Here is a 26233-nt window from a genome sequence, read left to right as displayed (position 1 = left end):
GTATGTCAGTGTACACAAATGGTTGTGTTGACACTTGAATATAAAGCCCCATGTCCCACCTGTATGTGCATGCACACCTGAGCGGGGAGGGATCCTGTGTTACGTACAATCTCTTTCTGACATATGTACAGTCTGGAAGAGCAATCTAAACAACACATGGCATTAAAGCTATAGCTTGACAAATAAATATAATTCACATAATTATCAATTTACCCATGTTCAGTGTTGGCTTTATTTATTTTGTACTGGAGTAACAGGCTAAACTAGCTAGCAAGTACTGGTAAATTCATCCCAAAGCTTTTCTGTAAAGTCATGCCTCAAATCACAATGTGTTCTCAGGTCAGGTCACATACTATGGACTGACTGTAATATATAAAAAACTCCATTGTATAGTTCAACAGTATAGTGTTATGGGCCAGCCATCATAGACAGTCATTATCACCTTTTTTCCCTTTGAAAGCAGAATTGTACCAGAAAGCTGGAAGGCCGCTAATAATATAGTTCCACCCTAAACTTACATTTGTCTCTATGGATTATTTTAGCTTTTTTTAACTAAATGTAGCATAACTGCTTTGTTTAAAAATGTCAGTGGAGATTTGGGCATGTGTTTTAATGAAAAGATTTAAGATGAACATTCCTTTAAAGTCCATTCTGTATTATGGTGACAGTTGACTCTCTCTCACACACCCAGACACACACACACACACACACACACACACACACAAAAGAGATGATGATTAGAGCAGTATTTTGTCACATAAAAGGTGTCCCCTTTATCTATAGGCATGTAAGATACTGGCATGATACTAAAGTATTTAAGCTACAAGTATTTAAGAGTTATTTAAGATACAGTTTTTTAGGCTACAGGTATTTAGGCTGCGTTCTCTCTACCCCACATTGTGCAAGTGGTTGACGAGTTATTCTTTGTTATCGGTGGATACAATGGCTTCATCACTACCTGTAATGTGGAGTACTATGACTGGAAAATGGAACACTGGTGCGTTTGTGCACATATCTGAATGTGGAGCAAGCTGTGCTATGAATTCATGTGCTGTTGTCTCCCTGCCACAGGTACGAGGCCCATGACATGAGCATCTTGCAGAGCGCGTCGAGCTGCTGCTCGGTGCCTACACTGCCCAACGTGTTGCAGTACGCCGCCCCACGGGACCTCCCACAGGATGCCCCCCAGAGCCCGTGAGACTGAAACCACCTCTATCAGCATCCTGATGCCACATGCCACAGCCCTGCAGAACCTCATTAACAATCCCTTAATAAACATGGACTTAGCAGACAGCAGAGAATACAGTACCACTTTATTCTTCAAAAGGAGGCAGTGCAAAGTTGTTGTTAATAGTGCACTGTCATGTTTTTTTGACTGTGGCTTTCCAAACCTCAACCATAGCCACACAATGGTGAATATTTATAATCTCCATCCCTACTTCATACTTTACATTCCTATCTGGATCCTGCCACATATGAACACTGTCATTTGCAAAGTCACATGACCAATGACTGGCTAATCATGGGCATCTGGGAGCTCATGCATTAGAGGGAAGTGCATAGTACAATGGGGTGCGTGGTTGTACAGTCCTCTGATGTTGCAGCGATAACGATGGCCACTTGAAATGTGAGGGTGGGGGACCAGACAATTAGCAATATGTCAAGGACTTTCATATTTTCATATCCAGGAATAAGTAAACAAAAGCGTCTCTTTTTAAAAATGCTTTTGTGTACCTTCAGCACGTTTTTATTCATTTGCAGCGCTATAGGTTTTCCCGGCCAACATATGAACCAACACTAAATTCTCTTCATTGTCACCTTAATGCAACATCACTTGGTGATAACTGTGATGCATATATGTATCATTTGTCACTGGGGTTTTACGGATCTGCTGAAACCTAAAATTCAGTATTTTAAATCTAACACCCACACTACAGTTCTGATGCATCGTGAAACTCACCCTGTAATCAGTTGGCGGCTGATAAAAGTGATTGCTTTGGGAGAGAAATAGCGTGCCTTTTGGACTTTGTAACTCTGCAGACCGGCTACATACATACGCTACAAAAGAAAGGAGAAATGCTAAAAAGCATTATGGGTCCCATTAAAAACTACATAACACAGGTCGTTCGGGGTTTTAATGATCGGCAGGGGGCGCCTTACTGCAACACTGCAACTAGACTACCAAGAAAGTAGAAGAAGCAACCCATCGCTTTTAATACAGAAAGCATTCACATGGTAGTTAGCGAGCTAGCCATATGAATACAGTAGTCATATGTTAGTTTATGAAATGCCTCCGCTTTTTTAGGACAGAGTATCAAAATTAATAAAGTGTTACGTGTATTTAAAAACCTTGGATTATACCTAACACCAACTAGCTAAATAGCTGTCACTGCTGTTCTCTTACTGATCATGTGGACGCTGGTGTCTGGTCGCTTTGCCCTTCACAATTCCTGCAACTTCTCATATGTAAAGGCTACATTATTTCGTGCACAAAACATTTCGCAAACGGCTTGCAAGGTAATGGTAACTTATTTTGTTGTTCCATAATACAGACAGACGTGTTGGGTTGTTGTAATGTCCGATTGATAGCTATTTAGATGGTTAGGTTAGCTAGTGTTAGCTATCTGGTTTAGCACCTTGATTTGAGTAACACGGGATAATCTTAAATCCTGTTTTTGTCCACAGCGCAGTTTGATAAATACATTAAAAAGATATATACATAAACATATGTACAATCTAAAAACAACAACAATGGGTAACGTTGTGGGGTGGTACCTCAAATTATGGTAAAATAAGGTATTTTGTTTATGTTCTGTTAAGCCTTCCTTTACTAAAAAATTTTTTTTAAAGGTTGTAAAATTAACTCTGCAAGAATGAGCTTGCTTTTTTGTTTGTTTGTTTTTGTCAGAACACAGTTGTCGTGGAACGCTGGTGGCAGGTTCCCCTGTCACAAGAGGGTCGTCCACCCAGACTCTACAGCAATAGACATAAGGTCTATCGCTTGGTTGAGGACATGAAACACCAGCCTCAGTGCAAAATGGAGCTTATCCTCACACAGACAGTGCCCAGTGAGTACTGAATAACAACTCTTAATGTTCACTGTATGCTTGGCATATTTGAATAGCACAAACTGAACCATAATGGGACTTTTTTAAAACCACTTTAGAAACAATACCAGGGTAATCATTACATATATGTACATTACATATTAAAGTGTAAGTTATTAGTGGATTATTGATGTTCCTTCATAAATGCAAAGTTTTATTTTGGTTTTGACCTAACAGAGCTCGGTGGACGTGGGGACACGGTGTTTGTAAAAAAATCATTAGGGCGTAACAAGCTACTGCCTGAAGGCCTGGCTGTGTATCCATCTCCAGAGAACAAACACATATATGCTGAAGAACGAAGGGTTGGTCACGTCTGTAAACTGTTGCATGTGGATGTGATTATAGTGTGCGTCGACTAAAATTCTTCCCTTGTTTTACCAGATACTTTGTGAAGGAAAGCTAGAAGATAGAATCCAAACATGGACCGGTAAGAAAGTAAGTGAAGTTGTTAAAAGCATTTCATGATCTAAGATGTGTGGTGTACTTAAGATGCACTCAAGGGAATTTTGTGTCCTTTTTCCATTCTCAACAATTTCCATTGACTCATGTAAACTGGAGAACGATGTGGTTTCTAATTTTCAGACACACCAATTTATATGCTGAATGGTCATTCGCAGCCAAGATATAATTTTTTCTTTCTATGTGTCATACAGCAGTAGCATACTAACAGCATGCTAGTAATAGTCAAACATTGTTGTGATCTTTGTTCCCCCCTTTTCTTTGTAGACTGTTGAATTCCTGAAGTCTGCCAAACTTGAAATCGGAATGCATACCCCAATTAAGGATAAACTCACAAAAGAAGTTGTTTGCCGAAGATTCCTGCGAATGGTAAGTTTTACACCTTATGTAAGTTTTACACCATATAATGCAGGGTCAAGTTGGGATGTTTTAGTTTAACCTTTGCCTACAGCTTGGTGTGGTGGTGCCACTCCATGCCTTGACACTACCAGAAGAACCAATCCAAGAACTGGGAGACTACTGGTGTGAAGTCACAGTAAGTAACTCAATTTTAACATAAGCAATCACTGTTGGCCATAACTTCCTCTTTTAAAAAATTGTATGGGTGGGTTTTAGAAGGGAAACCTGTGAACATAGCCTTGCTATCAACAGATATAATTTTTTAGTGGATGGTGGTAATAACAGGTTGTCTTCAGACATGTACTCTCATTCTGATTTGTGTGGGCTTCCAGGTTAACGGACTGGATACAGTACGAGTTCCCATGTCTCTTGTACCCTTCATGGAATCAAGGCTGATGAAGCTCAGAAAGCAAGAGGAAGAACAGCCCAACACTGAATAAACAGCCTGTGGAGGTTACCTTCTCTGACATGCAGGATACTGATTATGGAAATGCTTACATCTCTGAAATGCTAGTACTTCTCCTAGTAACCTCTCCTTCTCTATGCTTTCTTCAGCCTTTTCCTGTGTGATGTTTGTTGAACAATTTAAAATAAACATGGACACACAGTGAAGCCCAAAACTTGCAGTGCTGATTTTTGAACCTTCAACTGAAGAACAATTCCAGTTTTAAGTTTGATGAAACAAACATTTATTTCAGAAATTAGCAGTAGTTTAGTTTTTCTTAGTTCTGCTCATGAGAGTTTAATGTGGATTTTGGATGTTACTTGGATATACATTTAATTCCAATTGCTTTTTCAGAAAAAACAATACATATTGACCCCAGAATCACTGCCATAAAAAATGCCCACAAAACCACTCTCTTGCACATCTTTATTATCATCTGCAACTTCACATAAAAACCCTGGCAAGTTTTATAGAGTATTACCTTACTGTATTGTTTACTCTGTACTTCCTGGCAATGGATCAATGGGTTTTCTACACACTTTGCAAACTATGCTTCCTGTTAATGTCCATGCAATGCACAGTCTGGCCATGCCAGAACATGGATCCAAGCTCAAACAGTAGTGAGTTGATATTTTTTAAAAATGTATATCCTGATATTTTTGCAAAGACCCATATTCATAAGACTAAAAAAAACACAATATACCAGATTTTTCATATACTGTATATGGCTGGCAGAACTGAGCCTGATCTGATCTAACTGCTAATCCCTAGTTGTGAACTACCAACAAACCAGGCTAATACAGTCATGGAACTGGGTCAAAGACCAAAACCATACAATTAATAATATATATATTTCCTTCTCAGTATAAAATACAGTGCCCAGACGCAAGTTATAAACCTGTTTCTCCTTTAATTTTAGATTCAGTTGACTTCTATCTCCTGGGCTGGTGTTATGATAGCTCCAATGCTGATGGCAATGTATTACACATTCTACTGTGGGGCCCCTCTGATAGGCAGGAGTTTGCTGCACTGTTCAGTTTAGTGTCTCCTGTGCTCCAACACACCTGATTCAACATGACAGTGAACAGGTGACTCGCATAAAAGTGATGAAGCAGATGAGACAGAAAACTAGCAAAACTACTCAATCCTTGCTCCTCAGGGGCAGGTTCCTGCAGGATTTTGACCCTGCCCTTAAACACAAGTCAGGTGGGATGGCATCAGCCTATCAGATGAATCAGCTGCTCACTGATTACCGAACCTGCACAACGTTTTGGATTCACAGTCCACAATTGAGTATTGGCTGTACGCCATCCTGGACTGCATTATTTGATTACATGAACCCCAACACAGGCAGTTGTAATGCAGATCCATATTATGGGCTTGGACATAAAAAATATTGTTGAAAAGCAGCTTTGTGGTCCATATCAGACCAGATGTTATAATGACTACAGGCAAAGCTAAATCACGCGAATTAACCAAGCACCAACACCATGTTACAGGTGACAAAACAGCGTACGAACTTTAACTGGCAACAAATCTGTGCACGACACTCAAAAATACAGGAAGAAATTAGCAAAACTATTTGACATTTGGGTTCCATCTTACATTACACAATGCCCCCACAGGTAAACCTGTTGAATAGGCAGCAGCAATAAAATAAACTGTAACAGATCCCTTAGTTAGATGTAATATTACTTGCATGCCTGGCAGTGTTTATAATGGTGCCCAGATGTCAATGTTATCTAGCAAATCTCCTCCACTGAGACTCAAAAAAAGGAGAGAGCAGCTACAGTTTGTCCAGCTGAAAGGCTCTGCATTACAGCTTCTAGAAGCCGTACTTGGCCTGGGTTTGTCTCCGTGTGAGCTTATTGTCCGCCCAGCTGTTCTTGAGCTCCAGTTCCCGCTCTTTTGCCTGCAGATGGAGAGAGTGCGCATTAACAGACAATGTTGTGTTTCATCCTTATGAGATATAATCCTAGCTTCACTAGGAGTTGGCGATATGGTGAATCCACCAATGGGTATTTGCACGGTTGTGCAAATGCTCATATTCTGTAATATATTACAAATAATATGTTTACAATAATTTTATACTTCTCATCATTCCCATAAAAAAATACAACAGAAGAATATTTTTCAGAGCAAATTGTGGGTACCATTAATAGTACTATAGCACTGCCCAACTTCTTGTTCCATTAAAAATGTTAATCATGGAGCTAAACTAAAGCTATCAGGCTAAACTAAGTCCCATCACAAAGGATACACAAAGCCATCTAAAAAGGCAACATTTTCAATTATATTATATGTAGAACTAATTTTCTCTTGAGTCATTGCTGTAACTGTCTCAAACCAGACAGCTGCTTCTGGTCATAAAGCACCTGTGATGTGTATATGAGATTTGCTTTTCCTGTGCTCACCTGATGAATCAGATATGTGATCTGGTGCTTACGTCTCTGCTGTCCAGTTGGTTGATCTCCTTTTTTCTGGAAGCATAAAAGACCATATTAGAAAGGTTTTCCAGACTGTCATTAACGGTAACAGACTGGCTGTTTCCACTTGCCGTGAGCGCCTGTGCCCACCTTACTGAAGGACTTGCGTGGCTCTGTCTCATTAGTCATGCTCTTCATCATCCACTGCTGGCTGCCACTCAGCTGGTCATCCCCTTTGATCTCCAGGAACTTGATTTCTTCTTTACCACGATTCTGTTTACCCTGTAGCCTACGAAACTGGTGCAAAAATAAGAAGCAGAGCAAGCTGAGCAAGGTGCTACCACCACCAAGGTCATGGGTTGAACTCCCAGGAGGTATGACTACTGCTGACTACTGATAACTGTATGTAAGTAGCTTTGAATAAGACTGTCTTCCATATGCTGAAAATATAAATGTAAACAAACAAAAATTCTTACTGCTTCATCATTGAACAGAGTTGAAGATTCTGGTTCTTCTTGTTCATCCATCACAGGGTTGTGGTCTTGGTAATAGCCCTCACTGTAATAATCCTGCGAAAGATGACAAACCCAGAGATGTCTCAGAGTGCAGCCCATCCAATGTAGTAGTGGGAACAGATATCCCAGCCACTTTAAATATATGGAAACTGCACAGACAGGCAAAGCTAACTTGAAGTCTCTCCCACTCCGAACAGTCAAAGGCATTATTAAGGCTGGGCTGCAGACACCAGGTATACCAATAAAAGAGGGGATTATAGTTTCACAACCATTGGGAGAAGGAATGAACAGAGGCCTAGTTTTAACCCCAGGAAATAGATCCTAAGGCAGGCCCAGATTGCACAGCGGCATGCAAATAGGGGTTTTCCCCAGAATTCTCTACTCTTTTTCTCAGCAAACCTTTAAAAGAAATGTTAGTAATTGTTTAAAAAAATACTGCCAAACTGCAAATATATTCTCTGCTCTCCTGAAAAGCATTTTCTTTTAACAATGAAACCTAAGTGGCTGTCATTCATATCAAGCCATCTTTGCTTGAGAAGATACAAACAGGAAATGCATAAATAAATAAAATGGTTCAAAACATCACACTTGACTATATGACATATTTTCAGCAAGTTCCAGGAAAAGCCTGTAAAGAGGTCATCATTCTGCTCCTACCTGAGGGCAGGGCTTGGGCGATGGATCCCCTGAGTCACTCTGGGGTTGGTAATCACCACTCTGATAATCCTGCATTGCCCAAGAGGATTTTGGCTGTGACTCTGCATTGGAGCCAAAGTCGAGTGGGGCATCTTCCATGCTTGCAAGAGGAGGAGGGTGTAAGGAGGGGACATACGGTTGGGAATCTGGGAATGCAGGAACAGTGGTGGGTTGAGAAGGGCTTTCAGCGAAGGAGAAGTAGTTTTCTGGAGCCAGTTCATCATCGCTTCCCTCCTCGTCAGTGACCATCTGCCGGGCCAGCAGCAGGGCTGCAGACTTCGCTGCTGCTTTAATGGCTGACGGCGAGGCACTTGGAGCCGCCTGCGAGCCTGGTTTGGTTCCTTTGGACCCTGGGCGTTTAGTGAGGGTATGAGGCACCAAAGGGCGCTGTGTTTCCTTGACTACCAGGTTTTTAGGTTGGGGCAGCAAAGATGACAGACCACCAGCCTGAAATTGGAATCAGATTTTTGAATGAAACAAGCGCATGCAATGGCTGGAGAAGGTAACACAGTTGATGGGGAATTTAGATGCATTTGGACAAGAAAAAAAGGGAGTTTATATATATATTACATTTTTACCAATTTCTCTATATTTGCACATGTTGTGGTGATCAATCACTATCCTTTTTCATTCTATAATATTCTTTACACATATACACATAGTACCGTTAAATTGACATTTTACAACTATATCATATTTGTACATTTTAATTTTTAAATGTGTATACTGAAGCTCTTATCAAACAGCTTACCTGACACCCAGTTTTCTTTCTCACAGGTTCGTCTTCATCCGAATCTGACTGAAAAGGGAAACGGCAAATTAGAGCAAAATTCTGTAAATTAACCTACTAATACTGTGTTGTACGGGTGGCAACTTACACTCGCTGCCTTTATTTCAGGAACAGTGATTTTAACCGGTTCGGATCGCTTCTTAGGTTTCGGTAGATCGATGGACATATTTTTATGAAAAGCCTCTTTACGCGTCTCCGACGTGCGACTTTCCGAAGCAGAGCGTTTTGGCGCAGGCAGTGTTGCGAAAAGTCCGCCGATTTTGCCCGTGAGAGGAGTGTTAGAAGTCGGGGCATCGTCGTGGTCACTGTCATCGCTACTATCGTACGCTACCAAAGACATGTTTCATAAAGTGGCTCAATCGTCTTCATACAAGAGCTGGGCTGGCTAGCCAGGCTTTGTAGTAATTTAAGTAGCTGATACCGCTGCGTCAGACTTTGTTTAGTACTGCGTTTTGTAGAAGACTAGTTTTAATAAGCTTATTTTTGTGGTGTTTCCCTCGGGCTGCAAAATGATTCGCGTAATATTTAACATTTAACGCCGACTTTCAAATTATTTGACGATCCAGTGGCTAAACCCGCTTAAAAAGGTCCTTGCCGTAGAAGACTAGCTAATGCTATGTTTAGCTAAACGAAGTTGCCGAGAAACTAGTCCTCTCCGTTTACTGTTTACCTCCGTGCACAGCAAGCAGCACACGAATTGTGTTGTCTGATCATGTTCGCCTGCTAATAATTAGCGGATAATATAGCTGCTGCAGAAATAGATAGCTAACAGCTAATGCCTCCCTGTAAACAATCTTGTTCTTCTGTAAGAGTTCATCTTTACTTCCGCTTACAAGCTTCGCGATGTCTGAGTGTCGTTGCCACAGCGTGGTGTGGAGTAGGATAGCAGAATAATACAGAGCGCGTTTTTTAAATAACGGATTAATCATGAGAAACACAAAATGCAAATAAAAGGAAAACAAAATGCCAAATGGAATTTAAAAGGGGAAACATGTAATTTATCGTAGTACAATAAGGTGCTTCAAAAGCCAAAATAATATCTACTTTATAAAGACCAGAAAAGGCAATGGATAATAATGTATAACAAAATGCTTTATGTTATAATTAATATACCAAATTAATATATTTATATTCCAAGCCCTTAATAGTTTTATGGCATCAATCATTTCATCTTAAACACATTTGATCTACCAAATTAAATTGTTGTGTACTGTACATTTGGTACATAGGACATGTATTTTTTTTCAAAATCATAATCAAAAATACCAGGGCATGACAAGAATGATAAACATGTATACGGTATTCATAATATCAAAGCCCAGGAAGGCTTGTGAAAGTTTCACAAGTTTTAACAGCCACAAAACCTGCAGTACTGGCAAAAAAATATCAGACACATTTTCACACACTAGTTTCTAAGTTAATTTAACTGACCAAGCAACATTTTCAGTGTTTCTGCAATCAGTAGGGGGGGTGTTGAATGCTATTTGAATCTCAGCGCAATGAAAAAACAGCTCTATTTACTTTTTTTTGGCAGAATTAGCAATGCAACACAACATAATACCGTTGGGCAAATTGTTTATTGTGATTTTATGGCATACATACACACTAATTGAGAGACATTCCTGTTTGAACAGCATTTATATAGCTCATGTTCAATTAAAACAAACAAACAGCCCATTTGGTGATGGTTCTCAATACCAATAGCTCTTTTTGTGTCTTCTTTCTTCCTGAATGTTCATTTTATCCATGATCTCCTCCTCCAGAGACTTCAGTGATGGGATGTACGTTTTTGCAAGTGCATCATCAGGTGATGTGTCCTTTGGTCCGTCTGTAAAGAAACATGTCACACTGGATCAAGGAGCCAGGGCCCTTATTTGTATTCAGACCATTGGTCACTGTGTAATACTGGCTGTCAATTCCACTCCCTCTGGCAGATTAACCTTTCCACTGTTCTGGAATTATTCCGTCTTTCCTCTGGAATACCGGTTTGGGAATAATGCGACCAGTTCTGCACGAAATACGCACTTTCTCCCCCTCCTCTGTGTATCTCCACTCTGTGTTTGTAGGTTTCCTGGGATGCAGTGGGTGCGTGCACACACACACACACACACACACACACACACACACACACACACACACACACACACACACACACACACACACAACTATTAATGAAAATAAATGGGATGTCATGGGGATGTTAGACTGAAAACACACTCATCATCCCTCATCTTCTATGTCAACAGCAGGTTATAAAATGTAAAAACATGAAGTATGTGCTGAAGTCACAGATGCCCACCTGTCTGAAGGGTCAATGAGTGCAATGTCTTTCAGGAGTATGGGGGCTTCGCTAGCTATGTAAGTCCCTCTGTAATCTCCTGACCTGCCGATGTACCTATAGTGCTGTGGAGGACCAGTGCCGAGTTAATGAAGGTGTTATCACTATTAACATGCCCACTGAGCACTTATAAAAAATACTTTGTAAACTTTTTAAACCTGACACTACATTTTTAAAAACCTGAGTTTTTTGTTACATTTTGATATTGATTAGACAAAGACTGCAAATATTATATCACAGGATTATATTAGGATATAAAAATCCTACTAAGATATAACTGAACCAGAAGCAGCAGATTAAACTTTGATTGGCATAATCAAAGAAATCAGATCAACTCTAATCAGAATATATAAAAACAGATTCAAAACAGATCAACATTTTAAAATCCTGATTATTTGTATTTTGTAATCCAGTCCATCTTTGATTTAGGATTAAATGCCACATTTGGGTTTATTCAAAACGCAGAACTAAATTATTGATCATTTTAATACAAAAACAGGATTACATTGATACTACATAGCAAGGTGGATTTGAGGTGGATTTGTTGCATAAAAGCCAATTTAGTGTAATAAACATGATGGTACAACATGATTTGTAAATGCTATTGTGAAGTTCATATATATATATATATATATATATATATATATATATATATATACATACATACATACATATACACACACACACACATTGGTGAAGGTTGTCTTATGCCACCTTAATGGCTACATTTACTAGCCCAGATACCCTGTAACTGCTTATGAGGAGCTTGTGAGGATACAAATCTTTATTTTGATGATCGATTTCTTTTATTCGAAAGGACCTAATATCTGCCCAGCAGGTGGCAGTTCATTTAAAATACAAAGATTTCCAAATATAGATCTGGTGGTATATGGATCAGCATTATCCAATACATGAATGGATTGTAAAACTGGGGCAAAATAACTGAGCTCAGTTTGAACCTAGATATGGGATTTGATTATCCAGACAAATTGAATACAGATTAAAGCTTTTGAAAAACTGGCCTCTTGGGTTCAAACCAGGGACCTTCTAAAAAAATAACAACAACAACAAAAAAAATGCATATAACCTGTAGCAATTTGCAAGATAATAAAGAATGAGGCACTGTATGGATGTGAAAAAAATAAAAACGCATTCCTTTGTAATATATTTACCGTATTGAGGCCTTCAACGATGACCCAGTTGCGGTGTCGGAACACCTGAGTTACTTTGCCCTGTTTTCCGCTGTCTTTTCCGGACAAAATCTGCACCTAAGGAGCAACAAGCCATGTTTCAGTACAAATCAAATGAGACCAATCAGCCAGAAGTATTTTGTTAAATAAGTAAATACAATTTCAGTGGTCCTGTGGATTAGTGCAGCATTAAAATATAAAAAATGTAGTCAAGCAAATGACTTGTTAAACTATATAACTATGGTGACTACTCTTACTGTTCCAAGTGTTTTGTCTTCCTTTTATTAATTTGTTAGAATAATTCAGAAATACTTCTGACTACAAAACACCTTGAGTTAAACAGTTCCACATTAACGTTAAAATCTTCACTCCTGCATCGGTAAGAATACAAAAAGTTAAATGCCCATGAGGAAAAAGCAGTTTAATGTCACGTTTCTTACCACATCTCCTCTAAAAACAGACCAGTCCTCATATGCAATAGGCTCAACAAAAACCTTTCTTCTCTTTTTGCCTGGTGGGTTGAGTCTCCTGGCTGCTGCTGTCCACGGGCGGTTAGTTCCAAATCGATAGTCATGGGGAAAGGCAGCTTTTGCCGCCATTGAAAGCAATGCTGTCAATCGCATGATTTACGGTATTTGTCACCACTGAAATAAACAGATAGACAGATAGATCGACAACAGTTCAAAATTCAAGAAAGTTAATTTTAAATCGAGGTTCATAAATTTCAATATGCCTAACTACTCATGTGTTTTTCCTGATAAAATACTTTTTTTACATTTTACATAATCATCACCAGCTGCAACATCGATTCTAATGCTTTCTGCAGCTGAAACATTCAGTGTATGTGCAGCCAATTGGTGGCTTGTTCATCTTTCTAAATAAACAACAGACATTTTAATCATATAAAACAGTATTTAGGAACCATTAAAATGTAAGAAATCGTGACTTCCTGTCCATGCTTTTCCCTTCCATTGCAAAGTTTAGTTACTAAATTACTTATAAAAATATACTGACATCTAGCCTAATACACGCACTACTGAGTCTGCAAACCATTAGATCATGTCCTGTGGAGCTAATTCACCATAGGTATTTGAGGCCATTTCTGATTTAAGCCTTAGATTTCACATAAATGTGGCCCAGTTAATTGACTAATCTAAGATTGAAAACATGAGATGCCACAGTACATTAATGTTAGCTAGAGTTCTCTGTGCTTTTACCCAAGTGTCATTTCCCCAGTTATCTGATTCTCTAGCAGTAGCCTGCGATCGCACACGTGAAATATTTTTTACGTACCTTCAATACAGAAAAACGCTAGGTTTAGCTACCAGAGGAAATTACAAAGTTATAGATTATACTGTTGCATTATTTAAAAAACCCTTAGCTAAGACAGATAAACGTACGGATACATGCATACATTCGTAGGGGTCAACCTCACGAACCCGCAATGGTGGCATGAATTGCTAAACATTCTCTTCCGTTTCCGGTACGTAACCAGTCACTTTCTAGATAAAAGTCCCTAGATTCATTTGAACTTCTTTCCAAAAAAAATGGCAATGACAGAATAATCCAGAATCCAGAATCAATAACTCCCGCGAACTTTTCACCTGAAGGAGGGATGCCCAAGTCCAGACCTGGTCATTTACCGCCCTGCAGAGTTTACTCCCAACTCATATCTAACACATTATTTTGAAAATAAGGCTCTGCAGTGTGGTAGATCAACAGGACCAGATTTGGGCATGTCTTTGCTGAAGAATCAACAGACAGTTACCTTCATAATATAAATGTAGATGATTTTCACATACATAATTTAGGGCATTTTGTTAAAAACTCAAAAACTGGCCCAGCTTTTACCATTTATGACTGAGTACAACATGAACAATTGTGGGTTAAGGGTCTTATTCAGTAGCCCAACAGTGACAATTTGGCAGCACCAGGGCTTGAACCGGCAACCTTCCAATTACAAGACAAGTACCTTAACCACTGAGATAGCCCAGAAGAAATATTAGGATTTCTTTCTTTAATATTTGACTTTTAAAACACACATTACAAAGATATATGTCTCGTATGTTTCATCCAAGGATATTTGTCCTTCAGTTTGTCAAACATACTATCATCTTGTATGTTTTGTGTTTTATACCATTTCTATTCCTACTTGTCATCTAACAGATAGATTAGTTATCACAAATGCAGTTTTCTGTGCCAGAGTTGAAGTATTGATATTTGCACAGCACACTTTACTAAGCAGTGTCTGTCTTTACCTGTCAAGGTTTGCTTGAGGAAGAACAGGAGATATTTAGAGCTGCTACAGTTAACGTATTTCCACACTGTATCAAATGATCTGTTCCAAAATGTTTGATTATGGAATATTTATCTCTTCCATACAAGGTTAAGAGTGTTCCCCAAGACTAATGTGACTACTGACCATGCACTGTATAATTAGTTAAGGCTGTCTTTCATTCTCTAGATTGACTTTAAGTACTATATCATGACATTGATACAGAAATATTTTTCTTTCAGATATTCTGTTCTGCCACACCACTGCCTTTGTGAAATTAGAGCATTCTCCATAATTTCACAAACATTCTCTTTAATGCTTTCATATAATTATCCTTGTAAGGATATTTGATATGGTTTCAATAACTGTCAGAAAGAGAATAATATTTGTGCCTCTGTGTTCCCCCGGTGAACTCAAAGTATTTTTTTCTATGCTGCACATTTGGATGATGATATATAATGTGCTTAAATGGAACTTTAGTATTAGATGTATCAGAATGGCAACAGTTTAACTCAGAAGCTATACATGTGGTGGGACATTGGAGAACAATACCTCTTTTAACACATATTGCAATGATCTGTACTGAACCATCAATAAGCCATGTCCCTCCATTGAGTTTTTTGTGTTTGTTTTTGTTTATTTATTTATTTTATCTGAAGTTAGATGGCAGTGTACAACACACTGTTTTTAAAAAGTTAAATAATAGAGTATTCATTAAAATATATTTTATACAGCATTTAGAGAAGTTAAATGTGCCCTGTGGAACACCCCAATACAATTTTAGTTTGCTATATTGAATGCTAACTATAATCTGTTTTTTAAACACAGGTTTAACACATGAGTATTCCTTTATATTTGTAAGCCTTTAGTCTTTTATATCTGAGCCTGAAATAATGCTACTTCCATATGGTGATAGTTTAAAAATTGAAATAATACAACTTACATATGGTGATGGTTTAAACAGTGTTTATTCAAGACAGTAGTTCATAACCAATTACTATGGTATATTTTAAACTGTAATCAAATAACATTTCTGAAGCTTAAAAATAACTAAGCAGGACAATATCTTATGAAAACACAAAAGACAAGATTATATGAACTACTTGTACTCTTAAATGGTTCATTACAGTCTCGTAATAAGTGATATTTTCTCATGTATGCAATTTAACCCACAAAATATTGTGGTAAAGTAATCTTTTGAAAATTTACATTTAGATAGTGATGTTTTTGTTATTCAATAGTTACTGGTTTGTGAAAGTATGAAATCACCTACCAAAATAAATCGCTACTACAAAATAAACAAAATATCCAATCAAACTAAACGTACATTTTGTATCTAAGTGAGATGTAATGACCAAACCAATCGCTGTGACGTTTGCTTTGTAGTTAGGCAGACATAATACAGTCGTCCAATCACAAAATAATCTGAAGGGATTTTTTGCTGTTTATTTGACTCAGGTACTTTCTTTTTCGTTTAAAAAATAAATTGTGTGGTTATTTTGCGTCTTGATGGAAAAATATGTAAGTTTAAATTAATTATGAGGCTTTATGACAAATTTATTACATTTTCCTAATATATTTTTCCTGTTTATGGTTTGTCAACGTAGCTAACTAGCTAGCTAGCAGCAGGGCCATAACCAGCTAGCTGTCTGTCTTTACTTACGATAAGGCATGTGCCGTCAGTTACCGTTGCATTATTTATATCTTTTTTGGCAAATAAATTACACGAATGTGTACTTATAATAACCAACTACACGACGTTTGTAAACGGCGGAAACGTAGCTATTCGTCTGCCTTCTCTCTAGCATAGTTTAGCAACGTCTGTCGGCCTAACGGCGTTAGCCAGCTGACATGGAACGTTGCGCGCGATTCTCTGCTCATGCAAAGAACACGACTAGACACCGCACGTGTGTCGTGCGTGAACTGTAGCGTTAATCACTCAGCTACGTTCACAAAGGAGGTACGAAGGACTTGGTCTTTAACCAAGCGGTTTTGGAAACAGTATGTGTATATTACGGGGTAGCATGACTATCGTGTGTGTGTGTGTGTGTGTGTGTGTATGTGTATGAACTGGTTTGACGATAGCTAGCTTAGCTAGCTATGTGACAAACGGAACGGTGTAGGACTTTAATATTTTGACGCGTGAACTAGCTGTGTGGCTAAGTAGCTAGCTGCCGTTTGTCAGTTTAGACCTGGCGCTCACTAACCGGCTAAGACCACGGATGTTGTGGCTATCTAATATCCGTGGGGTGTGTGTGTTGGATTGGCTGAGCCATGGCAATAGCAAGCCTTTCTATCCTTTCGGTATAGTAGTTGCTTGGCGGTTGATCTTACAGCAGCTCCGTCTGGCTGTATTTTGTGAATGGGAAAACTTGTTACGCTAATGAGAGCCTCAATTAGACACTAATTAACTGTACTCTGTTTATTTTTCTCATTCGAAGTTGTTTTCCCCCCTCCTGTCAATCCGTTCGATCTTGTATATTTGTAAAAATAGCTTAAAAATACAAATAGATTTATGGTATGGTTGAACTAGTACCCCACATCCCATAGACCTTATTTAGACATACAATTAAATAGTATTTGCACCACAGGCCTAAGTGTTAGAGTCGGATCAGGAAAGGGAAAAAGATAGAAAGAGAGAACAAATATTTTATTTGCTCTCTGTATAATGACAGAGAATACCTTAGTGGAAATAAAGTGTTTGTGGTGTGCAACCATACACATGGCTTAAATGGCAAAGTGTCATTCTTATTTAGGATAAATATATAAAAAGCCAAAAAACATACTAAGAATAATTTAGCCTAAGAGTTATTGTTGCACATAAGACTCCAATCTGTTGCAGTGGTTCATTTTGGTCATTCATATTTCATGTTACAAAAGATGTAGCACAAATTGAAGTATGGATTTGCACAGTTGCTTATGAGAAGCATAACACTTCAAAAAATTAAATCCCAAAGCTCTAAGTCTAGAGGGTCCTGAATGTGGTTTGTCCCTGCAGTGTGGTTAGCCCATGATGGAAGACCGATTAAAGACAGACACCTCATCTGGGGAGGGGGACACAGAGCCCAGCATGCTGCTCCAGAAGCTGAAGAGCAACATTTCGTAAGTCATCTTTTTCTTTCTTTCTTTTTTTTTTTTTTGACTGAATGTGTATGACAGTTAAAATCAGTGGGTTTCACTGTAGTTTCAATGAAGTTCTGTTCATTGTCCATCTATTATATAAAGAGATAGTTACATGGTTATTACAGTACATTTTATATATATACATTATATTAAATTCCAACATTTGTGTTTTAATTTTTGGGTCTTTTTCCACAGTAAGTCAGTGCAGAATAAAGTGGACACTATTTTGGTAAGTAGTCTGGTAAGTAAACTGGTAACAAAACTCTGCCTTCCCTAGTGGCTCTGTTGTGATAAATCTTACTCCTTCCCTTATGTGCCTCCTCAGAGAGATGTACAGCAGTTCTCAGACAACGACAAGCTCTACCTTTACTTGCAGCTGCCCTCAAGTCCAAGTGTAGGAGAGAAGAGGTGAGATTAAACACAGTTATACTGAGCTGCCAATGTGATAAGCAGTGGTAGTTCAGAAGGTTGCTGGTTCAAACCCCACCACTGCCAATTTGCCACTGTTAGGCCCCTGAGCAAAGTAAAGTTGTATTTATCATAATTGTTGTCATAATAGTAAGTTGCTTTGGATAAAGGTGTCAGCTAAATGCTGTAGTTGTAATTATCCTTGGGTTAATAGTTACACTTTTTAAATGTTAACAAAAGTTGTTCATTATAATTACTTATGCTCCATATTATTTTGGAGAAAGCACCAAGCCCTAAGATCATGGGTTTGATTCCAAGGGAGTGCATGTACAATAATACTAATAGGTTGTTCTGGATAGGTACTTGTGCCAAATACTGTAAGTGTAATGTTAGTTTTATTTTGTGTAGTAGTGATTCCAATTCGGTCAATACGGCCGACCAGCTACACACCTGCAGTTGGATTCGAAGTCACCTGGAGGAACATGCTGACACCTGCCTACCCAAGCAAGATGTTTACGAGACATACCGGTGATATATGCATTCAGTTTTTCATATGCCCTATATGCAGTTAACATATGATTATTGTGTTTATGGGGAGGTATGTGAAGGTGCAGGAATAATCAGTTAAATATTTTGTGTCCACCTAAAACAGAGTAGAAATTGTTCCAGGTCTTTAACAAACTATGATATTTTTATTGCTGGGTTGGTTATATTGGAGTAGGTCATGTGCAGAGCATGCGTACCCCAGGACCAGGATTAGAAGTCTTTAAGTGTTGTTTTCAACCTTCCAGGAAGCACTGTGAAAACCTGCAGCAAAGGCCTTTGAGTGCTGCAAACTTTGGCAAGATTATCAGAGACATCTTCCCAAATATCAAAGCCCGGAGGCTGGGGGGCAGAGGACAGTCCAAATATCCTTCAGCAGTCTCTGATTCTCACTCAGAAAAACACTTTCTAGCTATAGATCCAAATATATACAATAACAATATTGTCACTGAAGTTGTGTTCTAATGACGTCATTAACATGGAGGTAAAATGACTCATCTGAGATTCATGATTAATGACCAAAAGCAAACAAACCAATAATCAACCCAAGCACTCAGAAAAAGCAAACTGAAGAACAATTTCAGAATTCATTGTTTACCATTTTTGTTTCAGCTGTATTTTGTATGGCTGTGATTACAAGGTCTAAGTATACCTTATAACAAATGTTATGTCATCTGGTCATAAAGGCCTTGATTCATGGCTGCCATTATAGTTGCATTATGGGTTCTTGAAGGCTGACGTGTAAGTAGCTGTAGCAGTTTGCCTGTATTTACATGATATATCAGATTCAGCTGTAATTAATTGAATTTGACTGCAGAGTGTCTTAAGTGCTCTTCCTTGACCCTATTGGTGACACATATTGCTACAGTGGAATCAGAAGGAAGACGGTTTTAAATATGCCGTTATTACCCAATCTGGACCTTAAGAATGACCCGGTATGACCCCTCTTCTAACATCTCACAGAGCTGTTTTTCACCACAAAGTTGCACAAGTTCAGTTACGTGTTCAGGCACAATGGGATGTGGGCTGAGTAATTTAGATTCAAAGGTGTCTAACTTCTGAACCTGGCAAACAGCAATCACATTTCCTTATAATACATACTGCTATAAAATAAATGCTTTTCTAATTATTAATATAAAATATATTTATTATATTAATAATATTTCTAAATAAATGTAACTAGTTTTGTTATATTGCAAAAACAAACAACAGTTGCACAGATTGTATTGGCCAGTTTGCATATTGGTTGTTTTCACTTCTTTATCATGTTCATTTCTGCCAAATAACATAAAACCAAATGTAACAGTTTTATACTAAGTTTAAATCGTTTGGATATTTTTGTATTATTGTATTTTCTTATATAGAGCTTCACCCTCTTTTTGCTAATAGTAGCTCTGTGCACGAATGCGTTTCCCTGCAGTCAGAACTGACAGAGCTGGTGCAGACGTACAAGCAGGAGGTGACAGAGGCAGCGTGCGAGCTGATCTGTGACTGGGCCCAGAAGATTCTCAAACGCTCCTTCGACACCGTAGTGGAGATCGCGCGCTTCCTCGTCCAGGAGCACATCGTGAACCCACGATGCAGCCAGGCCGAGCTGGTCACCTCTGCTGCACTGGCTGGTACGTGGGGGGATGGAGTGTTTGTACATATCTACTGATCATTTTGCTAACGGTGAACGTGACAGTGACTCTGAAATCTGGTGTCACATCACATCACAGGAGGTCCAGCAAAACCACATAAGGTGATCAAAAAGACCCCAGTGACACCCAGAGCAGGCGGAGCTGAGGAAGACAGCAGTAGCCAAGATGCTAAGGTATTACACACCAGTGTAACGGCAGAAGATGGTGGGACTTGAATGTCATTGCAGGGAAAAGTAGCATGAAGGTCTCTGTCTATTTAACATATTGCAAATAAACGTATCCGTTGGCTGTTTCTAAAGCAGAAAGACAAAGATGGCACAGAGCAGGGGTCACCTAATAAGCTGCCACAGAGTGACAAACCTGCCAAAGTGATGGATCCATCACGGCCTGGGTGCCGGGACCAGCAGGTGGAGGCCCTGATGAAGAAGCTGCACCCACTGCTTCCAAAAGACGGCTCCGTTCAGGATAAATCCCAGCTCTCCATGCACTCATCCCCCCCAGCTTTCACACCAAATGACTCCAGCAGCGTCAAGATGACTGTTCCCATGGTCCCGGTGATGATCCTCTCCTACCCTGACAAGAACACCTCGGTCACGGCCTCCACCTCCGCCGCTCCGACACCGGTGGTCCAGAGAGCCCGGACAGCACCGCCCAAAAGGGGCTTTGACACACCTGCTGTTCCTGCGCGGCCAGGAACAGCCACCGCTGCCCCTGCTCCGCCTCTAAAACGGAAACGAGGTCGGCCCAGAAAGCCCCGGCCCGAAGAACTGGCAGCAACTACAGCAACAACAGCAGTAGTGACTCAGGGCCCCAACCCCACCCTACTTACCAGAGGCGTGATCCAGAAGGCGCTTTCATCCACAATGCCTGCCCCGTCATCACAGGTGATGGAGATCGTCTTGCAGGACCAGCGCAGCCTGCTCCTTTCCCCACAGGAGGTGGCGGACACAGAGTGCAGGGGTGTAATGGTGAAGTGCCAGCCTGCTGCTGACGCCCCTCCTGAGACCAGGCCCATCTTGCTCTTGCAGGGCGATGGCCAGCCCACGTACGAGGTCAGCCGCGCTATGGTCATCCAGCGGGCACCACTATCACGCGAGGGGCGGCCCACTGACCTGCCCGCCACTCAGACCACCACCTCGCACCTGCCTCCGGCCACTTTACATGAAGACCGAGGAGAGGTGGAGATCACTCTCACTCCAGTGGAGCCCCACGTTGACCCCTTGCTCACTGCAGCCACTATGTTTGGCCCCCGAGCTGGGGAGGGCCCGCAGCCTGAGGGCCTGTAGTGAGAGCAGCCATGGCCTCCAATGACCGACCTCTAACTTCCATGAGGGTCTGTGGCCTGTGCGCCTTGGTGTGTGTTGCCTTTTCAGTGTGTCTTCAGTGACTTGCATCCAAGCACGTCAAAACTGAGCTGTCATGTTACGGTTGAGTTTGGACTGCAGTTGTTCCACTGTGTCTCTTTGTTAAAGTAGCCTCGTATGCCACTGTCCGAAAGCTCCAGGGCCTTCACGCTGTCTGGCTTGATTTCTGTCTGCTCCCCCCGCAGGGCACTAAGTATGCTCGCCTGTCTCCTCTGATGAGTTGATTAGTAATGACAGGCATCAGTACTAGGTACAGAAATTGCATGACAGGTCTAACCATCTTTTGCTAAATTCTGTTAATCTTCCACTGCCAAGAGCCTTATGCCACACCCAGAAGGGTTTAAACAGACTGAATCAAGCAGAATGAAGAAGGTGAAAGCTCTGGAGTTCCAGGCTGTACTAGGCTAGCATTAAAACTATGGAATCATCAATGCAGTGGATTAATGTCCCTGCTGGTCTCCTTTAAACAGAGAATAAGTGATTTCCTGGTGACCATATGAGATTTTGTAATGTCTTTTATAAAAGACATTGGCACAATTCTGGACAGGATCCAACTGAATATGAAAAAAGGGAAAGAAGGTGGGTGTTTAACACTCTTTTAGTGCAAAGTGTTGTGGAAACATACAACGAATTTATCGAAGTATACTGATAAATAACAAAATAACAGAAATATGCCAAGAAGTTATCAAACTTGACTTATAAATGACACTGTCAGTCTAGGTCAGTTGTGCTGTGTGGTATAGAGATCATATGACTGTTTGGAGGGATGGGAGTGGGCACAATCATATGATAAGATGGCACAGTCAGTGCTAATGAACAATGCCGCGGTGATACCATGAGAGCCACAGGAGGACACATGGCCTTTTGACACCATAACAGTCTTTGCATGTTTGTCTTTATGGTTAAGAATGATGACCTTTAGGGGCTGCTTTGTGTTTTCCTAGTTGTTTAGATGACATGGAGTGGAATTACGGGTTTGTAACTTCAGGGTTCTGAGAGCTTATTTCTCCCTTTCTCCTCTCAATGGCTGGATGGGGGTTTTCCCCCCTCTGTTGTGTTCTTTTAGATGTTATTTCTTTTAATGGAAATTACAAAGATAAAAAATGATCTCTAGATCAAAGGATATATAGTTAATTGCCAAAAAAGTCAGACTTCAGAAGTTGATTTTAAATCATACGGTCCAGTTGACAGATTTGGGGAATCTCTTGCAGTCTGTTGTCCAAAAACATTAGCACTTACAATGTAAATAATTTATCTGTGAACCTCAGTAAAAGCAAACATGGTCTGGCCCAAGACCAGTGTTGGATTTAATAATATTAATGCTAGTAATAATAAGGTTGTGTAACAAGATAAACTAAACTGCAATGAACTTAAAGGGCAGATGAGGGCAGAGGATTAACTAAGACACGGTAGAAGTGTTCATTTACCATGTGCTAAGACGCACATTCACTGTGGGGTACTTGGCTCTTATTTGACGACTCTGCCAGATTGCCCAGTTCCAATTCAAACAAAAAAAACCTAAATCCTCTTTCCCTGGCCATTGAACTTGGGGGGCCTGTGCAGAAGTGTAATGTAATTTGTGCTAAGTGCTTGCAGTGAAGTCCTTAAGAAAAGGCAGCTATGTACACAATCAGATTAACTATTGAGGGAAGCTAATGCAATGAATTATGAATGACTAGAAGTGCTGGATTAGCTAATAAATTGATCTAATGTCTCCTAGTTAAATTATTCTAATTAGGCCTGTTTTCCTTACTAATAGGATGCATATCAATACAATTAATATATAAATATATAAAAATTTATATTTAGCAATATTAAAATGTGTAGATGTACTTTATTTGGGTAATGCATCTGATATGCACAAAATGTAAAAATTCCTGTTTTTTCTAAATTGGAGAAAGGAAAAAATAAAAACTGCTATTGAGCATCTTGGCAGGTATAGTTTTAACACAAACTGAACCTTCATCTGCAGGTGTTTGTTTCAGTTGAGTGTAGTTAAAATATGATGCATTGGATTATCAATCTGAAATGATTCCTTTAATCTGAGGTGGATTAAGCTTCAGTGGATGATCTCATATTCAGTGTTTATTGCAGCTGATGCCAGAGGACTTCTCTACCATTGTAAATGGATTCAGCTTTTTATTAACATTTTCAAAATGTCACGGTTTTGGCCACTACCACCAATGTTACTACATTAAAGCGCCTACAAGGTTGTGCAATGTGATTTTAAAGTCAACTCTAAATTTGGGATACCAGTGTAATTGTTGATGATTTATTCTTCCTTTGATATTGAAATGGTAATGTGGATGCAGTAATTTGATGCAGTGATGATCTCTGAAAGGTAAAGTAATAGGAATTTGTCCATTTAAACAGTTTATTATGAAGAAATTAATAGTATGTAACGAGCACTGGTATGGAACAGCCTCATAGAGGTCTGTGATACAGCGCACCTGCATTTTACTTCCTGTTCCAGTTTTCAAGTGTGGAAAAACTGGAACGAGAGCCAGAAATACACAACTGGCAAAGTAAAATTTTAAATATAGTTTAGAGAAACTACTTTGGAAGAATTTAGTTCACTAGTCTGTCCATATTGACAAGGTTAAAATGGTTACTTATTTAGAAACAATAATAACGGAAATAAAACAGATGATAATATATTATTAAAGCTCCAAAAACATTTACAGAATGTGATTACATGGCGGGTTTATGATTGTAGGAGTTCTGGTGCTCGAAAGAAAGAAAACGGGTTTACATATGATTGTAGTATGCAGTAATTTGATTTATCGCTGCCCAGACATGAACTGCATCATATACTTCTTCAAGGTGCTAATTTTTCATAAAGTCAACTAAATTTTCTAAACATCTGCATAAGATGTAAAACACAAAGGCAAGCTGCTTTCTTTTACCAGTACTTAACATGTTGAGGTTCATGAAGCAAAAATGAGGTTAAAAAATGTTTAGACTTCAGTATTAAACTTGTTGGGGTTTTTTTTTTGTTTGTTTGTTTTGTCTCTATCACATTGCTACTATGATTAATTTGTTCATTACTGACACTTGGACTATTATGTCTGTAGTTATTTTTAACAGTAGTAAGTTACATTTCTTTCCTTCATGCAACTACAATACAAACTGATGTGTTCAAAGAAAGCTTTAAAAGGGTTCCAAAATAAGACAAATTTACAAGTCAGGAATAGGTTTTCTTCCTGAGGCTGTTTACTGACATCTTGACCACATATGCTATCATGATATATTCCATACCTACAAACTGTGAAAGAAGGGATTACTGAGTATAGCAAAATGATTTGGTAGTAGCTAAGGAGGAGAGAGGAGGGTAACATCACAAAACACCAGCACAGGGCATCTTCTAGTCAGCTGTTTACAGTGGTTACTAGCAACACCCAAACTTTGGCCAATCAGTACCTTCTCGTTGTATAGACATTGTTTTTACCCCGTGACTTCAGTGTTCTTATGGTCCTTTGTGGACACACCAAAGTGGAAAAAGTCAGGGTTGAGGAATGACAAAGATAAGGGGACCCTATTAACACGAAGCAGTAATGTTTAGATTGTAGAGAGTCAAAGTTAGAAGATGGTGAGAAACTACTGTTGCAGTCAGGCAAGTTAAATAAACTAAAAAATCGGGTTGGTGGCCGTTCTGACTGTGAACTAAAGATGTCCAAAACTTTATGTTGCATGAAATCATGGCAAATTGAGTTCAGGTGTGCATGGTCATGAGAGGTCAGCAGTCAGTCATGTAAGACTGGCAGAGGGATCAGAGTGCTGACAGAAGGTGATGGCTGGGTCAGTCAGATATGACAGAACTCAGTGGCTGGCGGACAGGGTCCCAGGAAGGTTGTGGCAGAGAAGGGTACTGTAGAACATGAACTGTTCTGTAAGAGGTGGTATATGGCAAGAAGACAGCAGAGTACTGCATGTAAATCTATGGCAGATGAGCGGATGGTCTGTAATGGGGTCAGGGAGAGGATAGGCTTATATTGCCATGTACTACAGAAATTTTAATTGTTTTAGTTGTTTGTTGTACAGTATGATGAAGGACCACGGAGATAATTGGAAACATCTAGGCTTCACAGCTTAACTTAATGTGAGAAGCAGAGGTGAACACAGAGAAGCCACTACCCCCCTTTCCCCAGTCCTGGTCACACCAGCATATGAGTTATACAAGAAGCAGTAGTGAAATACCTCTAAAGCCAGGAAAAAAAAAAAACTCTTAAACTTCAACATCTCAACATAAAGGACTCACTGAAAATAAAACATCAGATTTGTTTAGAAACATTTGTTTAGATACAAATGTAATATGAAAACATTTTTGCCATTTCATGAATCTTATCAAAGGTCCTTAAATATATCTTGTGGTTTCATGGCCAAATTAAATTTTTTTTAATGACAAAAGCATGTGAAGTTTAGTATATTGTGCCTCATACACGCCAACGTGCTCTGAAAACATTTTTTTTTATTTGCAAAATCAGGATTAAACTTGTGAGCTTTTATTAGACCACG

At 39.3% G+C, this 26233-nt stretch overlaps 5 protein-coding genes across 12 annotated transcripts in view; 3 read left to right on the top strand and 2 right to left on the bottom strand.

Moving 5' to 3' along the window:
* LOC113582894 (kelch-like protein 10) overlaps positions 1-2008 on the top strand; it is a 4764-nt gene extending 2756 nt beyond the window's left edge. The window contains exon 5 of the mRNA XM_081706269.1: positions 1072-2008. Within this exon, the coding sequence (XP_081562395.1) occupies positions 1072-1086 (15 nt within the window). The 3' untranslated portion in view covers positions 1087-2008. The remainder of the gene's footprint in view (positions 1-1071) is intronic.
* A 178-nt stretch (positions 2009-2186) lies between these two features.
* mrpl9 (mitochondrial ribosomal protein L9) lies at positions 2187-4585 on the top strand. Its single transcript, XM_027018960.3, has 7 exons — positions 2187-2517; positions 2909-3068; positions 3285-3409; positions 3489-3542; positions 3834-3935; positions 4018-4101; positions 4298-4585. The coding sequence occupies exons 1-7, from the start codon at positions 2410-2412 to the stop codon at positions 4403-4405; spliced, it is 741 nt and encodes a 246-aa protein (XP_026874761.2). The 5' UTR covers positions 2187-2409; the 3' UTR covers positions 4406-4585.
* Positions 4586-4822: 237 nt separating this feature from the next.
* Positions 4823-9673, bottom strand: prcc (proline rich mitotic checkpoint control factor). The gene is made up of 7 exons (XM_027018977.3): positions 8926-9673; positions 8799-8846; positions 8009-8494; positions 7313-7405; positions 6987-7133; positions 6825-6890; positions 4823-6322 (listed from the first exon to the last, which is right to left on the bottom strand). Exons 1-7 carry the CDS (start codon positions 9175-9177, stop codon positions 6236-6238), a joined length of 1179 nt encoding a protein of 392 aa, XP_026874778.2. The 5' UTR covers positions 9178-9673; the 3' UTR covers positions 4823-6235.
* A 722-nt stretch (positions 9674-10395) lies between these two features.
* On the bottom strand, positions 10396-13849 carry mrpl24 (mitochondrial ribosomal protein L24). Of its 3 annotated transcripts, none has more exons than XM_027018959.3 (6): positions 13780-13849; positions 12806-13009; positions 12348-12443; positions 11137-11240; positions 10778-10908; positions 10396-10665 (listed from the first exon to the last, which is right to left on the bottom strand). In XM_027018959.3, exons 2-6 carry the CDS (start codon positions 12986-12988, stop codon positions 10529-10531), a joined length of 651 nt encoding a protein of 216 aa, XP_026874760.1. In that variant the 5' UTR covers positions 12989-13009; positions 13780-13849; the 3' UTR covers positions 10396-10528. The 3 variants fall into 3 exon arrangements, with proteins under 3 accessions (XP_026874760.1, XP_026874759.1, XP_081560811.1); XM_027018958.3 differs by having other exon boundaries at positions 13659-13830; XM_081704685.1 differs by having other exon boundaries at positions 13766-13784.
* Positions 13850-16032: 2183 nt separating this feature from the next.
* rfx5 (regulatory factor X, 5) lies at positions 16033-25948 on the top strand. 6 transcript variants are annotated; one of them, XM_081704597.1, is made up of 10 exons: positions 16033-16098; positions 17639-17742; positions 17959-17992; positions 18089-18171; positions 18580-18699; positions 18963-19083; positions 19575-19649; positions 20135-20333; positions 20433-20527; positions 20654-25948. In XM_081704597.1, exons 2-10 carry the CDS (start codon positions 17651-17653, stop codon positions 21638-21640), a joined length of 1806 nt encoding a protein of 601 aa, XP_081560723.1. In that variant the 5' UTR covers positions 16033-16098; positions 17639-17650; the 3' UTR covers positions 21641-25948. The 6 variants fall into 6 exon arrangements, with proteins under 6 accessions (XP_081560723.1, XP_081560748.1, XP_081560739.1 ...); XM_081704622.1 differs by having other exon boundaries at positions 16043-16161; positions 18583-18699; XM_081704613.1 differs by having other exon boundaries at positions 16043-16161; positions 20657-25948.
* The last annotated feature ends 285 nt before the right edge of the window (positions 25949-26233 follow it).

The sequence above is a fragment of the Electrophorus electricus genome, chromosome 2 (assembly GCF_041902795.1).
Source record: "Electrophorus electricus isolate QZ-2024a chromosome 2, ASM4190279v1, whole genome shotgun sequence".
NCBI classification, from domain to species: Eukaryota; Metazoa; Chordata; class Actinopteri; order Gymnotiformes; family Gymnotidae; genus Electrophorus; species Electrophorus electricus.
Note: the sequence above shows the minus strand (reverse complement) of the source record. Positions and strands in the feature narration are given on the sequence as shown.